Source organism: Eretmochelys imbricata, chromosome 1, assembly GCF_965152235.1.
Source record: "Eretmochelys imbricata isolate rEreImb1 chromosome 1, rEreImb1.hap1, whole genome shotgun sequence".
In the NCBI taxonomy this organism is placed as follows: domain Eukaryota; kingdom Metazoa; phylum Chordata; order Testudines; family Cheloniidae; genus Eretmochelys; species Eretmochelys imbricata.
Genome location: NC_135572.1, coordinates 109,829,888 through 109,846,971, shown reverse-complemented (window position 1 = coordinate 109,846,971; position 17,084 = coordinate 109,829,888). Strand labels below are relative to the sequence as shown.

Here is a 17,084-nt window from a genome sequence, read left to right as displayed (position 1 = left end):
AAAAACCCCTTGCTACGGCCCAGGCCCGACCGCCCCAGGCCCAGCACAGGCTCCTAGTGGACTAACTGTATTTGACTGCCTGCATGGCCCTAATGTCGTATAATTAAATGCAGCTTTCTGGCTCCTCAGTTATTACTTATGCAGGCAATAAATAGCCACATATGCATACATACAGTAATGTGCTCAGAGCTCTACTCCAGCAGTTTGAGTTGGCATAAAAGCACTCAACCGTCTACCCCCACTGACATTTTTGACCATTTAAATATCACTAGTTCCTCACCACACCTAGTACCTTTTCTTCAAATGATTACATTTCACACACACACGGTGCTCCATGTTAAATTTTAGTCTAGAGCAGCAGATGGAATATAAAGTTATTTCAGCTAACCATAATTCCTACCTTTCATGCCAACACTTCTAGAGTAAATCCTTATTTTAAGGGGGTTCCCCCCTCCTCTACGTTTTAAAATGAGCCTCATTTTTTCTGAAAAATGAAAAGCAAGAATTTCAAATCAGCTATTGCTGCCCATGTCTAGGAATGGGCAAAGGCAACCAATTACATTCAAAATGGAAAGCAACTCAAGCTTTTCCTTTCCAAAGCGGCATCTGTAAAAAGGGGAAAATATGAATGTGGAGAAATATGAAGTGCAGTAGCTACTTCTAGATACAGAGTCTAATAACAAAATCATGACAACCGTGGTGCAAGCCAAGAAATTCAGTTCAGCTGGTGGAAGAATTTTACTTTCTTTTTAAGTATCAAGTGCATTTTTGCAGTTCACACACACTTTAGTTATTGCTCAATAACTATGAAAAAGAACAGAGGAATACTTTCACTTTAGTTTTATTATATTATATAACAGATCTGCAACTACAGCATATTTCAGCCAAAACATTTTTTCGTATTCCAAACTCTTAAAAAACTATCTACATTAATCATTTTTTCTATTTAAAAAAAAAAATCTACCTAGCATACCAATGCTGCTACAGCACTTGAAAGGGTGCATTACTTATGTATATTCTACTGTAAATGTAATTACTGTTGTAGTCATTGTTCTTCGTTTCCTTCCACTCTGGTGCTTTGGCTTCAGGTTTCAAAAAGTTTGTTAAAAGCTGTTCCAACTTCTGAAATCATATCAGATGTAGTCATTGAACGTCCACATTTTTGAAAGGCTTGGTTGTTACATTGCCTTGTAAGAGAACAAGCTCCAAATGCAGCCACTAGGAAAGGATTTTGACTAAAGGAAAAAGGAAAAAACTTATGTTAATTTTCTTTAAACACTCTTACACAGGAGAACCTTGCACAATCCCAGAAGGTAGTGGCTTATGAAGATGGAGGGTTGCAGTAAAAATTAAATTAATCTGGAATACCCTGCTGTCTTGTTACTGAATTTAGCGTTAACATAATTTATATGCATGAAAGAATTAGTAACAGAAATCAGAGATTCTTCAGTGCTTCCATTTACCTTCTTGATGCTTACACTTTCTACAGTTATAAGAGTTTCTCAGTGTTAGAGTGAAGCACATTTATCCTTATTTACCACCTTATGCTAGTTCTTACATTTCCATATTACGGACCCTCGTCAGGCTAGAAATCCCATTGTGAATGTTTCTCCCCTCAAATACCCCCCTTCCCCAGTGATATAGTACTCAATTATATGAAAAGTAATATTAGGACAGAAGGACAAGATAAAAACAGGCTTGTTTTAGTGTAATGGGTGAGTGCTTAAGTCCATTCCTATCTTGTATCTGTGTACTGAGTTTCTTTTTCCTGTAGGGGGGAGGGAGGGCTTTATATTTGTTACTACCTATTCTCCCCTTCTTCTTCAAGTGTTTGCTCATGTCCATTCCCAAATAGGTGAGTGCTCACCCCGAGCAGAGCCGCCAGAAAGTTTTTCCCTCAGTGGCATCTGTCAGGTTAGTTCTGGTACCCCTTGGAGTCATGTGCTCATACCACTGGTATAAAGGGGCCTGCCACCCCCTCCATTCCTTCTTTCCACCCAGGACAGTCATTGGCACTTCAGTTCATCCTTGCATTCCCTGCAAGTACCTCTCTCAGGGGACTTTGTTCTAGGGCCTGTACACAGTTATTTGTAGTGGTTACGTTTCAGTTAGTTTGTTAGTAAGTTAGTTAAATTAGTGGACCATGCTTAGTGCGGTTAGCCCTCCCACGGCACTGGGACATGCCTCAGTGCCTGGGGTTTAAGCTGTGTGTGTCATGCTATAAGCTGATGCTGGTTAGTGACCCCCATTGCAGCTGCCTCAAGTCGGTGGGGGAGGCCCACGTGCAGGAGCACTGCAGGATCTGTAAAGGTTTCAGGCCCTGCACTAAGAAACACAGGGACACCAGGCTTAAGCTCTTCCTCATGGAGGTGGTACTTCATCCTTCCTCAGGGCCAAGCCAGGCCAACTTGGCACCAAGTACTTTGGCCTCAGTAAGAAGCATACCAGCTTCTCTTAGACAGATGCAATGCTGTTCTGCTTCTCTGGTGCCAAGGAAGGACGTTCCTTGGACTTCTTGGTATTCCCAGCCCCGACAGTCATCCCTGGTGCCAAAGACGACCACTCCTGCAAGGGAGTCTTGACACCGCTCTCCCTCTCTGGTACCAAGAAAGCAGCAGAAGAAAACTGACCAGGTGTGATCCCCAACACAGAAACACTGGCAGAATATGACCTGTGCTGGGCCACTTGGAAATACCTGCTCTTCGCTTGGTGCTATTGACTCCGGCCTGGGAAGGGCTCCATTGCGTCTGGCACGTTTGGACTCTCCAACGTGAGAGCGCCCTTGGACAACTACCTTAATGTTACCATCCAGGCCTGAGGCAGCAAGGGAGAAGCCATCACTCCCAATTCTGCTGTCCCCCGCCATTTGGGAGTGGTCAGTGGTGGCACAAGAGGCAAGAGCTCCCACGGCACCAAGACCCCAGGTGCCGTAAAAAGGGAGAGGGGCCACAATGGCATAGCACCAGTCTCCTCCCTCCCAGCACTTCTCAGCCAGCACCAGTGAGCACCTAAACCAGTTCGGTTTCAGAGTAGCAGCCATGTTAGTCTGTATTCGCAAAAAGAAAAGGAGTAAACGGGATACAATTAATTTAGGCTTGAATAAAGACTGTGTAATGACCCATTCACTCCCAAAGTAAAACTATTTCCCCATGTTTATTCCCCTCCCCCCACTGTTCTTCAGACGTTCTTGTCAACTGCTGGAAATGGCCCACCTTGAAAATCACTGCAAAAGGTCCCCACACCCTGCTCTCCTGCTGGTAACAGCTCACCTTAAGTGATCACTCTCATTACAGTGTGTATGGTAACACCCATTGTGTCATGTTCTCTATGTATATAAATCTCCCCACTGTATTTTCCACTGAATGCATCCAATGAAGTGAGCTGTAGCTCACAAAAGCTTATGCTCAAATAAATTTGTTAGTCTCTAAGGTGCCACAAGTCCTCCTTTGCTTTAAACTAGTTTGGTTAGCCTAAACTAGCCAGGGAGCAGAGAGAGCCATAAGCATGGGTTGGCCAGCTGAGCTGCCCCTAGAACATTATAGGGGCTGAGGCCCAGTGACATGAGCCATTAAACCTGAGTCCTTTTCCCTGGCCCACATGGGGAAGGTAGGGAAGAGAGATGTTCTGAGCTGGGCCACCTGAAGGACACCGCAGGAGGCAAGACTCAGGAAGATGAGGCACTAAAGCTATAAGCTCCTCCTTTCCCTGGCACATACGGAGAAAAGGAGGTTTTGAGTGGACTGCCTAGAGCAGTGGTGTTCAATTTGTGGACCCCTAAAAAATTTCAAATAGATGTGCAGACCCCTTTGGTGCAACTAATTTTCAGCAAATGAACTGGTCTGTTTCTCTCTAGACTTTTCAAATTTCAGCATTTATAAAGTGTCTGACTATTCTGCTGCTAGTTCTGTAGCAAGTCTTTGTTCACTGATACAGTGAAAGCATAACTACAGACTACACTGACCTCTGTGTGCATACTGGATAGCATCTGCGGAACACTAATATAAGAACTAATTTCACACCTGAATGTCAGCAAGAAATCAAAGTTATTTTTTAAACTACCAGGTTTTTTTTTTAAAAAAAGTGGAGCCAAACAAACAAGTTACGGCTGACAAAATGTAAGACTGAAATTGAGAAGTAAAATGGAAATCTGAATAGCAAACAGTCAAAGATGCAGAAACAAAAAAGTCATTCTTTAAATAATAATATCACAAGCAGAAAGCCTGTGAGGCAACTAGTACGTTTGCTGGACTAGAGGAAGTAAAGGGAACAATTAAGATAAGGACATTGCAGAGAAATTAAATTGATGCAAAAAAGTCACCAAGGATGATATTGGGGAGATACCTAATCAAGGTCTACTCTTTTCAGTGAGTGATGATGATGAAGATATTGGAACAAATGGATTAAAAACTAACCAGTCAGAAGGGTTAGCCAAGGAAAGGTTACTTACCTTCCAGTAACATGAGTTCTAGGAGATGTTTTGACTCTATGGGTACTCCCCTATAGGATGGGCATGCACCCACGTGCTCTTGACCAGAGAATACCCAATAGCGTCCACAGGCCTGCACCTGTGCAGAGCAGTGCCTCATGCTTCCTCACAAGGGCATTTAAGGAGGTGTGGACCCACCGCCGTTCGTTTCCTTTTCGACTGCAAAGCTGAAGACTCCACAGCAGATGGGAAAAAGGGCGGGAAGTGGAGCACCTATAGGGACAAAATATCCTGAAGAACTCAAGTTAGTGTGAGGTAAGTAACCGCTCCTCCTCCTTTCGGTGTATGTCCCTGTGTATGCTCCACTGTAGGGGACTCTCAAGCAGTATCTAATTGAAGAAGGGAGTGCTGAGGAGCCAAGTCCAGGACCGCTTGGAAGACTGCCAAAGGTAGTATCATCCCTGGAAGCAGGTGAGTTGGCATAATGCTTTGCAAAGGTATGGATGGTCTAGCAGCAGAGATACAGATTTCTGCTGTGGAAATTTCTTTCAGAAGAGCTAGAGATGTGTAGTGGGCCTCGTGGAATGTGTTGTCGCTCTCTGAGGGGGCTGCATATCTGCAGATTCATAAGAGTTTAAGATGCAGCCTGAAACCCATTTAGATAGAAATGACTTATCTCCACACAAAGGTTATGATTTGGAGAGAGGATGAAGAGACAACCTCAGAGATCTGAAAGGTCTTAGTCCTATCAAGGTAGAAGGCACAGACCCTTCTGACATCCAGTTTGTGAAAGCTGGTCTTCTCTCTGGAGGCATGTGGTTTGGGTAGAAGACTGGTAGGCAAATCTCTTGGCTAATGGGATATTCCAAAGAAATCTTCAGGAGGAAATGAGGATGGGGATACAGTGTGACTTTCTATCCATATAAGATGGCATATAGTGGGTCAGCCATAAGAATGCAGAGTTCTCCCATTCGTTTGGTTGATATGACAGCTATGACGAATGACGTCTTAAGGGGGAGGGAGAGGAGAGAGCAAGTAGTCACTGGTTCAAAAGGAGGCTTCCTCAGGGCATTAAGAACCAGGCTGAGGTCCCACTGAAGGGCCGGAGGAAAAAGGTTGTGAAGACCCTAGAGGAATCTGGCTGAGGTAGGATGGGCAAAGACTGAAGCCATGGATGGGTGAGTGGGAGGCTGTAATGCTGGCCAAAGGCACTTTAATTGAGCTTACTGATAGCCTTTGCGTCTTTAAGTGTAAGAGACAATCCGTGATCGTAGAAAGCAGGACTCTGAGGCTTGAGAAGATGGAAGAGAGCACCAGGAATAAAAATATTTCCACTTTTGAAGGTAAGTTCTTTTGGGCACTAGAGGTCTCTTACTGGATAGGAGGACTGTTTGAACTGCAGTAGAACAGGTTAGTTCCATGCTTGATAACAGGAGCCAAGTTGTCTGATGCAGAGAAGAGGGGCTGGGATGGAAGTGGGTCCCTAAATTCTGTAACAGGAGATCCTTCCTGAAGGAGTCAGAGAGCAGTTGCAACTGGGAGGTGAAGTAGGTTTGAGTATCACACTTGTCTTGGCCAGGCCAGTGCTATGAGGATGAGCCTCACTCTTTGCTGACACAGTTTGAATAAAGTCTTGAGGATCAGAGGTAGAGATGGGTTAGGCGTACAGCAAAGTAAGGTGCCACGGTGTCATAAGAGCCTCTCCCAATGAATTGCAGCCTTAAGCCCCTCTTGGAGAAGAAAAGGTGACATTTTGCATTGTCCAAAGTGGCAAAGACACTGCTGAGACATCCAAAGTCTGGAAGATGCTGCGGAAGACAATGTCTTTGAGTTCCCATTCATGGTCCTGCCAGAAGCGTCTGCAATTGCAGTACGGAAGCCTGGTAGAGAGACTGCTGAGATTTCTATCTGATGTGAGATGCACTAATTCCACAACCTTAGCACCTCTGCCTAGAAAGACTGGGATCTTGCTCCACCTTGTCAATTGATGTAATACATCGCTGCCCTGCTGCTCAGAATTACCCTGATGGAATAGCCCTGTATAACAGAGCAGGCAAGCATACCATACTGCTCTTAACTCCAGGATGTTGATATGGGGCATAGCCCTGGATATAGTTCGCCCTGCATGGTAACCCCTTGAAGATGGGATGCCTGTTCCAATAGAGAAGTGTCTGTTGTCAGAATCTGTGTTGGTGGAAGCTGAGAGAAGGGAGTTCCCATGGAAACCTTCCAAGGGTTCTTTCTATGTCAGGGAGTCTAGAATCTTCTGCGATAATGTGATACATTTGCAAAGGCTGTGTCTGCTTGGAGTATACACTGATCTTAACCATGTTTGAAAACATGCGAGATGCAGACTTGCATGAGGTTCTACAAATGTGGAGACTGACACGTGTTTCAAGAGTTGCAGGCAAGTCCTTACAGATGTTTGTGGACTGCACCGTACCATCAAGATTAGACTGGATAGTGTGGAAAACCTGTATTTGGATAGGTAGGCTCTGGCTGATAGGGAGTCCAGGGTAGTGCCTTTATAATTTTTTTTTTTTGGTGGGGGGGGGGGGATTGGATTGCAGTTAGAATAGATTTCTTGTAACTGATGAAAAGGCCCAGAGGTTGGAATAGGTGGTGCTTTGGAGGTTGCCTACTGAAGCTGTAGGTCTGACTGGCCTCTGATCAGCCAGTTGTCCACGTATAGGAATACTGCAATGCTCCAGTGACAAAGGCAAGCTGCTGTGGCTAAGAGGATCTTTGTAAAGACCCTTAAGGCCATGGAGAACTCGAAGGGGAGGGCTCAATATTGGTAGTGATATTATCCTATTACAAAGTGTAGAAAACACTTGTGGGAATGGTGGATGGCAAACAAAGCAGACATCTTGTAGGTCAAGGGCAACAAACCAATCTTCCAGATCTAGGAATGGAATAATGGTGGCTAGAGTCACTGTTCCAAAATGCTGTGCAAGGATGTAGTTGTTCAAATTCCTGAAGTTGAGGATTGGTCTCCACATTCTGTGCCTCTTGAGGACTAGGAAATAGCTGGAATAGAAGCCTTTTCTGACAAACTCGAGTGGTACCACTTCTATCGCCCCCAATAATAAGAGACTGTACCTCCTGTTGTAGGGGCTCCTCATGAGAAAAAAAGAGGGGGTACAGTGGAAGTGTATGGTGTAACCCACTTTGATGACCTACAAAATCTATTTTCTGAGGTGATGTGTTCCCAGGCAAGTAGAAATTGGGGCAGGCAGTTTCAAAAGCTAGGCTGGATGGAATGATTGCACCACATAGAATGTGGTGGAGGAGGCTGCTCGATGCCCTCAACTGAGGTTATTAAAACGGCCTCTTAGAGGGAGGTGCAGACTGGATAGTTGTAGAAGCAGGTGGACTTCTCTTTTGGGGTTTCGGCCTTCTCCTGAAGGGCTCCACGGGTTGGAGAAGGCATGATGGTATTGAAACAGCCTGGACTGCTGAATGTTTTGAGATCTGCTAAAACATATTTATGTTCCCAGAGACCAGAGTGTTGCCCTGGAGTCCTCAGGGTGTGGAAAGAGTCGTCCAGGTGCTCAATGAAAAGCTTGTGCCCTGCACAGGGAAGGCCGTCTATGGTGTTCTGCTCCTTTCTTATGAGGCGAGAAGACTGAAACCAAGATGTTCTTCTCACAATCACAGTCATGGTCATGGATTTAGAGGCCGTGTCATCAGCATCTAGAGCAGCCTGCAGACAACTAACTGGCCTTCAGAAATGAGGGACAGAATTTGGTCTCTCTGGTCTTGTGGCAGGTGTTCAATAAAGTGTGTGAATTTTGAGTAGTTGTTGAAATCCTATTTCCATCATGAAGGCCTGATAGTTGGCAATCTGAAATAGAAGAGCCAATGATGAGTAGTACTTCCTGCCTCGTAAGTCCAGTGTTTGGACTCCTTATCCAGAGGAGAAGGTCTAAGGCAAGTCTGACTGTTCCCTTTGCTGGCTATGTCCACCCTGAGGGAAAGGATGGGAAAAAGGTGCTCCATTTCCTTAGGTGAAATATAATATTTTCTATCTGTCCACTTACAGGTGGGTAGAACTGTGGCAGGTGTTTGCCACAGAGTGTGAGCGGGAGTTAATAGTGCCTCATTAATTGGAAAAGTAATCTTTCCCTTGGGATTGATGTTAAAATACTCAAAGAGTGCTGGGACTCCTGGCCTTCTTCCATGGGGATCAGTAGGGAATTTGCCAGGCACTGCATGAGGTCCTAGAAGGCCCTGAAGTCATCAACATATGATGATAGCAGTGGCATAGTTGCCTCCTCTGGAGAATGAGGACCAGCTGGTTGAGGAAGAGAGGCCTCTTCAGTCTGTGATTCTTGCTTCTCCTGTGTACCATCTAATACTGACAAAGTGTGTGGTATTGGAGATTGGTTCATCAGTACCGGAGGGTGATACGGTATTGCTAGGAGTTGAAGTTTCTTTTTGCATGACATCCTGAAGAACTGTTCTTCAAGGCGGCTCTGTGATTCTAGCAGGCACAGTGTGGAGGGGGAGTCTCGGGGGCAGTGCCACCAAACAGTCATAGTCCCAAGACATAGGAGGTTTGGTCAGTTCTGGGAGACCCTCTTCATTAAATGGGCTCATAGAAGCATGATGGTATGGTATAGAAGTGGAGTCCTGTACCAAAAATCTCACAGTTCATAGTATCATCCCCAGAACTAAGTGGGGGGCAGGCCTCACGTATTGTTGCCAATACCAAACGACTGGAAGCTCAAGGGAGAATTGGCTCGCAGGCGCCAGGGCTGTATTGGGGAGGGGACTGTGGTAGACCTCTTTGAAATGAGGGATTCCAGTTCATCTGGAACTACGAGGTGCTGTGTGGACAGGAATCTGGAACGCGATGGAGGGCTATGATAGTCAATGGCAAAAGCTGGGGTCAGTACCGGAGTGGATATCAGGAAGTAGCTGGTGAATGAAAAGTTCCCTGGATCTTCTTGGACCTCGGAGTTATGGTAAGATGATGGTACCTGAGCATGTGGGGTAGGTCTGTGTGTGTTGCGATGCTGAGGTGTCAGATGGTACCAATGAAGATGGCGGCCTGAGAGTAGAGGGCTTGTCCATGTGGAATTTTTTATGCAGTACTGGTGCCTCAGTGGCATCCTTTGAGGGATGCAAGGTCTCCTGATCAGTCTTTTGGGGTGACACACCCCCCTTCTGTGTTTCCCTGCTTGGGAAAAATATGCTTCTTTTTCCTGAAGGTCTTGGTGTCGAGGGCTGCTGACAAGGTTCCAGCAGACACTGGAGTTGCCTGAGATGTTGAGGCTGATGTACTGGGGCAGGGCAGGGAAAAGATACATCTGGAGCTAGGAGGAGTTCAGCATAGTCTCCCTGTCTTTCTTGGACTTGACTTTGAACTCCAAGTAGACCATTGTCAGGAAAGAGTTAAAATTTAGCTAACAGCTAAGACAAAAACCGCAGAACAAGCACGAATGTTTCAATAAGCATTCAGTAGCAAGGACATGGACAACTGTAAACAACTGATAAGCTTATATGGTCAATGCCCGCCCAGTAACTCAGCTCTTAGAAAAATGCTAACCCTCCCTTCAGAGCCCGCCAGATATCTGTAAGCACTAATCCCTACTCCCCCACCCTGCCTCTTTCCCCCACAAGGTAGCCATGGATGCTTGATGCAATAGGATGACCTCTATACATACATACTTAGTTTTATCTTTGTTTGGGGTTCTCTCTTGACTTGTAACAATGTCTGTCTCTGTATGTACAGATAAATGCAAATGAATTGATAAGACAATGTATATAACTGGCAACTATGGCACTATGTCTTTGAAGCTGCTTGCCAGTCTTCCCGATACCATGAATAAAGCCCCTTCAGTATTGTCTGTGCTTGTCTGATTCTTGGGGAAAAGAATCTTTTTGCCTAACACCGTGCACTTCGAAGGAATGTGGGATTCATCCAAGCACCTCAGGCAACTGGAATGTCAGTTGCTATAGGGAAAAGACCTTTGGCAGGTCTGATAGGGTTTAAACCCGGGATTTTAGGCATAACCAAGAGGATCTAGACACTAACTTTAACTTCTAAGGGGTCAAACTACTCCCTCCGCCTCCCCACCCGCAGAGCGCAACCAATAAAATAATAATGAAATAAAACCAATGAAATAAAATAAGTAAAGATTTCACAGGGAAAAGGGAGGAAGCTGAAAAGAGCAGACACCAAATCGCTCTATCTTGAACAGCAGGCAGTTAAGAAGGAGCTGAGTAGTGGCGGGCACACGCCTCCTCATATGGCCTAGTAGGGAGACATGAGGCACTGCTCTTTACTGGTGTGGACCCTTGGACGCTATTTTGTATTCTCCGGTCAAGAGTGCACGGACGGGCACGCACGCATCCTACAGAGGAGCACCCATAGAGACATATACTCAAAGAACTAAGAGTTCTCAAGAAACAGAGTAAAATGGCTGAGCTGCTTCTAAAAATATGCAATCATTAATATCAGTTACTATACTTGAAGGCTATGAGCAACTAATATTCTAACTATTAAAAAAGAAAAAGGCACTAATGGTGATGGTAGGATTTACAGACCCATGATCCTTACTTCAGGAGAATAAGTAGAAATGATTATTAAAATTAGAATAAAAAAACCCACCTAGATGAAAATGATAATGGGAACAAATAACTGGTCATCACTGTGGATAGTTCACTGAAAAACATCTTCCATGCACACTGGTGGTCAAAAATAGCAAACAATATTAAGATGTATAAAGAATGTAAAAGAAAAATAACTGATAATTTTATAATACTCAGAGTCAATGGTATGCCCTAACCCAAAATACTGTGTTCAGTCCTGGTCATCTTATCTCAAAACAGATATAGTGAAAACAGAAGGGGTTTAAAGGGGGGGTGATGAAAATGTCTCTAAGCATACAGAAACTGCTACAAGGAGAAATTAAAAAGACAGACTCTTTAGGCAAGTATATAAAATAACATTTAGTATACAGCAAGTAAATGGGATGATCCTATTTACTCTCTCTCAATATAAAAACTAGGGAACATGCAATTAAATTTAAAAAGTCAATGTATTTAAAACCTACAAAAGGAAATTCTTTAACATGGTGCACAACCTGTGGAACTGACTGGCACAATACACCATTGAGGCCAAAAGTAGAGCAAGTTTCAGAAAAGAATTACATAGTTATATGGCTAATGAGACCATCTCCCGTTCCTAAGGTCATGGAAAGAGAGGGAAAGTTATTCCATAATTGTGCAGGATTTTTTGTGATTTCCTTTGCAGCAGCGCCACTGGCTACAGAAAGGATATAGAACTATATGGACCACTAGTCTGATCTGATAGGAATTATTATGTATTCTTAAAACAGCTGGCAATGACCTTTTATTTTAAAATGTTTTATTGTGAACCCAAATTACTTCTGAGATTTTGACGTAGCCAAATTAAATGTTTTTAAGTACCTGTAATTGGTTTAGTTGATTCTTCAGTTAGTCCGTTAATATTTTACAATTTATACATTTATAATTTAAATGACAAATTACAGTTGTAGAATAACCTGACTGAACCAACACAATTCATCAATACACCACAGAGAGAGATAATAAAATTATATATATTTGTATATTATTGAGATTTCACTGCTGTACAGCAACTGCCATTTATTTAATATTACATCTGATATATATTCTGCCTATGAAATTCATTTTAAAAACACATGTTCTGGTAAATAAATATTCTTGGAAGTCCATTCAGGTTTGCATTCCTTTTCTGCCTTGTGATCTTGAGCCATTCTCAGAATCAAGAGACAGTTTGGCTTCATCAAAACCAGAACTATTACAATGGCTATTGTCTACTCTACAACACGACGTTTGTCAGGGTGATCTATCCCAGTGCCCCAAATTCAGATTGTGTTTCTTAATAGCATCTCTACAGGAGTTGCTGTGAGGAACACGGGCTAATATGAGCTAAAAGAACTAATGAAATCATACCCATTAGTTTTTTCTGGTCCAGCAAGAAATGCCCAGTGTGCCAAGACTCCAAGCGAACCTGAAAGAAGGTCCCCTTGTCCGCCACATCTTCGGCTGCTTCCTTCATGACTGCATACAAGTACTACAAAGAAACGAAAAACAAAGGGTCACATATACTTACCCTCTGTTTACGTGACATACTACCAGGGCTGTGAGGGCTGAGGAAACACAAGAAATGCAAGGTATGCTAGAAAATTTCTTCTCTGAGGAGAGACATTGTCAGGTTAGAATTTACTTTAAAGAAGACTTCATCTCCCACTTTAAAAAAAAAACATCTTTCAATGATTAAAAGCAAAATCATGTAAAAATAAAACTTATCAAGTATGCAGTTTACTTTTTCCATTTCTCTCAGAATGGAAAATAGACTCTGCATCTAGCCAATTTCATATGTAGGTTTTCATGCACTATTAAATTGTATTACCACAATGACCAGAAGCCCCAATAGGACTGGGTCTCCACTATATGAACCATTGTACAAACACAAAGCACACCATAATCTCTGACCTGAAGAGTTTACAAATCTGAGAAGTGAGTTACAAGGACGGAGCAGGGAAAAGAAATATAATTAGAAACCAACCAACCAACTTGTAGTGTTTGGGTTGTAAATACTGCTTGGAATTTTTTTTTTTTTTTTTTTTTAATAAAACCTACATTGTGGGCAAAATTTGATCCAAGTATCCCTTTCAAAGGTCATAAATAATTATCAAAACACCCAAACATCTTATGGTATCTGCATTAACTGTCCCAATAAAAGGAGGTAGGCAATTTTTTAAAAATTAACAGAAGATTAGGGCACAGAAGATTTCTGGGTCTCTTAACACACTGTAAATTCTCAGGAGAAAGATGCTTTTGAAAATTTTACCCACTGTCCTAAAAGTCATTTAGGAGCCAAAGTCCCATTGAACATTAATGAACCTCAAGCACTTTGGAAAATGAGACTAAGGTTCTTCTGAAATTTTTACTTTGTGTGCATCATATAGCGGACACCATATAAATTACATTAATACCCACTCAGTCTATAGAGACAATGCTTAACATGAAATGACTGAGAGAACACTTTTTTTTGTAACGGAACCCCTGTAACAAATTTAATATCGGAATCCAGCATCTATCACAACCTTTCCCACAAAAGGTTGTCAGCAAAACTAACTATATTTTATAAGAATGAGGAGAAATTATTTCAAAGCGCTGTTAATGTTCTGTTAATGTAGGTATAGAAATTTAATTTTCCCATTACCTTAATTCCTGCAACTTTAACTTGGCCACATTGCCTGTATTTAGAACTGTTTATTTTTGCCTTTCCTTGTGAAGTGTGTAATGAAATAGTTCTGTTTGTTGTTAAATGTAAGAAACTATACAGTACATGCACCCACAGTCATGTTATCACCATTGTAGAAGCCACCTAGATGATAGAGCACTGGATTGATAGTCAGGAGACCTGGGTTCAAATCCTGGCTCTGCCACTGGCCTGCCAGTGACCACGGCAAGTCATTTCATTTATCTGTACCTCAGTTTTCCCATATATAAAATGGGAATGATACTTACCCTCCCTTTTATAAAGTGCTTTGAAATCTACTGATAAACTATATAAGCAATGCGTATTACTATTTTTATAAATGTTAATTGTGACACCTTTATGTTGCATTACTTTGGGGAGGAGCGGGGGGAGAGAGGGAATAGATTGCCTGTGCTTAATAGGTTCCAGGTAGCATTTAAAGTTATTTTCTTATGGAGGTGGGGGAAGGGGCAAGTTCAGACCTTTGCAACTGAGATTTTCTTCTGTTCTTTGTCAACAGTGTTACTATGGAAAGGTTAGGTCACAGTATTAGATTTTGCATTTTTACTCTGAAGGCACCCAGGTTCATGAAGTGAATTCAAGATAGTATGAGCATGCAAATAGTTTAGCTGTAATCTAACTCCTACTGCCCACAGGATCACTTTCCTCCATTCGCCACATATTGAGCTGCAAGGGCTCACAAAGCAAATAAAAAGAAAACAAAATGAATTCAGGCACATCCCCTCCTCCAGGCAAACAACCAGACTCACCCTCTTCTCTCTTTGGGCAAGGGTCACAAAGTCTCTCCCAGATCCAGAACAAATAGAATCTGTCCCAGCAGGGAAACAGTTACTTGGGACAGCAACCCCTGCTCCAGTTCTCCAAAGTCCACCTCTGGGTCCTGGCCTTGACTTCCCCAAGATCCCTGAATATTATTGTTCATCTAAAATACCTGAGCTACTCTCACTTGAATTTTCTGCAAGAGGAATCACTGAGCCTTTTTATTTAGAAAGTGGGGCAATTTACATGAAAAATTGGGGAAATTTATTTGCACATCCTTAAACAATAGCATATAAAATCCAGTTATCACAATCACACCCTTTCCAGGTCAGCTCTAAGGCTGTACTCACTCTCGGTTGGTGGGTGTGGCAGAGAAATATACTATGAGCCTCCCTCTCTCCCCTGCCAGTTATCTCAGCAGTAATCCATCTGGGCTCATCAGGCCAAGCAACTGTGCTTTGTTGGTATCATCGAGAGGGCATGGATTCATTAATCACTAACAACATTTTAGCAGATGCCACCACAACATGCCCGGAAGTTAATTTTTCAATCACTCCTCCCTCCACCTTTCCTCTACCCCCACCAAGACTAGGTTGTGGATGTGTTTCTCAGTGTGTACTATGTGTGTGTCAAGTTTCAAAGGGCAGAGGGTTTTTTTTTATTAGCTGTGTGACAAAGGTATATAGTTTTGGGGAAAATCTCTCTAATTCTGCTATTCTGAAGATAATATCTCACAGAATTTTCACTGGAAGGTCTTGAACTCTTGGCAGGAGGCAAGATGGAAAATCCTCTGTTCAAAGCTTTTATTTTGGCCATCTGAGTGGCAGCTGAGCACAAGCCCTGCTTATTAGCCGTGTGTCACCATCTGCCACTACCTCACAGCTCCTTAGCCTTCTAGTCAGTTCTGAATTGTGCAGGAGGCAACTGCTCTTCAAACTAAGCCAATTATAAAAGAAAACTATAAAGTAAAAGATTTCTGGAAGCCTCATATGTACACACCACCTAGAGGGTAAACAAAAGCGGACTCCCCACCCCCACCATAAGCAGAGATGATGGGGCACAAATCAGTGAGGAAGCTTCAAAGAAGCAAAATTCCATGTATGTAATTTAAATAATGGGAAAAAGGTACTATCATCCTCACAAGAGTCTTAGTCTTGGAGACTCAGTAACTCAAGATATGTTTCAAGATAAAAGGTTGACGCACTGCAGTAAGCGCATTGCAAAAAGGAAAAAAGGCTGATGACCAGTATTAAGACCTGTGAACTTTTTAAATTAAAATAAATAAAGAATGAAATACTTCCAAGCAACAACAGGCAGCATAAACTGACAGACTGGCAGAGCCTCAGAGGATATGTCTTTGTGATGCTTTTCCAAAAATTTGGCCAGTTCAGTTAGAGACCTCTTTGACCTTCCCCAAAGGAACTGTAGGGCACCTTGTCTTGGAAACAGGTTCTGCAGTACTAAGAATTCAGATCATGGCTCTTCCCCAGAGGCCAAATCTAAGCAACAGAGCTTTGTAAAAATGGGCAGGGGTGACCATGTGGATGACCTTCCATATACCTTGCATGGAGCAGTGGCAGCTAGTGGCAATGGTGCTGGTCCATCACAAGATAGAGGTGATAAAACTGTTATTAAATGACACAGAAAAGAATTAAATAAATATTTCTGTTCTGTGTTTGGAAAGAAGCAGGATGGTGCACTTGTATCATACAAGGATGAAGTACTTTCCAGACCATTACAGCAGATATTAGACAAGAACTGCAAGGCATAAACATATTAAAATCAGCAGGCCTGAATAACTTGCACTTGAGTCCTAAAAAAGAGTTGGCTGAAGAGATCTCTCACCTGCTGATGTTAATTATAATAAATCCCGGTATACTGGGAGTACTTGTGACACCTGAGAGACTAACAAATTTATTTGAGCATAAGACTGAAAGAAGACTGGAAGAGTGCTAATGTGCCAATATTCAAAAATGGCAAGCACGATGATCTGGGTAACTACAGGTTGGTTAGCCTGACATCAATCCCAGAAAACATAACAGAAAAGCTGATATGGGATTCAATTGATAAACAATAGGAATATAAATTAATACCAGTCAACACTGCTTTATAGAAAATAGGTCCTGGCAAAGAAACCCAATTCAATTCTTTGGAGAGATTGTAAATTTGGTTGATAAAGGTAACTCCATTGATATAATAAACTTAGACTCCTTGTGAAGTGTTTCACTTAGTATATCAAGACACTCATTATAAAACTGGAATTATACAACGTTAATGGAGCTCTTGTTAAACAGATTAAAAAATGGGCTGACAAATCTAAAAAAGGAGTTGTCAATGGAGAATCATCATTGAATAGGGTGTTTCCAGTAGAGCTCTAGCTATAAGCTCAACACTATTCAACATTTTTATCAATAATCTGGAAGGAAATATAAAACCACTGCTGATAAAAATCTGTGAATGACAGAGGTTGGCAAAAAGGTAAATAATGAGGACAGGGTAGTCATACGGAGCAATCTGTATCTCTCTGTAACCTGGGCCCAGTAAACAAAATGCATTTTGATACAGCCAAATACAAAGAATGCAGGCCACACCTAC

The 17,084-nt window shown here is 42.4% G+C and overlaps 1 protein-coding gene across 7 annotated transcripts in view; it reads right to left on the bottom strand.

The window, feature by feature from the left end:
• Positions 1-714: 714 nt before the first annotated feature.
• NAXD (NAD(P)HX dehydratase) overlaps positions 715-17,084 on the bottom strand; it is a 74,927-nt gene continuing 58,557 nt past the window's right edge. For 6 of the 7 annotated variants that reach the window (XM_077813424.1, XM_077813409.1, XM_077813400.1 and 3 more), the window contains 2 exons: positions 12,395-12,515; positions 715-1,235 (listed from right to left, as the gene is read on the bottom strand). In XM_077813424.1, the coding sequence (XP_077669550.1) occupies positions 1,085-1,235; positions 12,395-12,515 (272 nt within the window). In that variant the 3' untranslated portion in view covers positions 715-1,084. Of the gene's footprint in view, positions 1,236-12,394; positions 12,516-17,084 lie in introns of those variants that run through there. The other variant, XR_013345684.1, reaches the window with a different exon arrangement.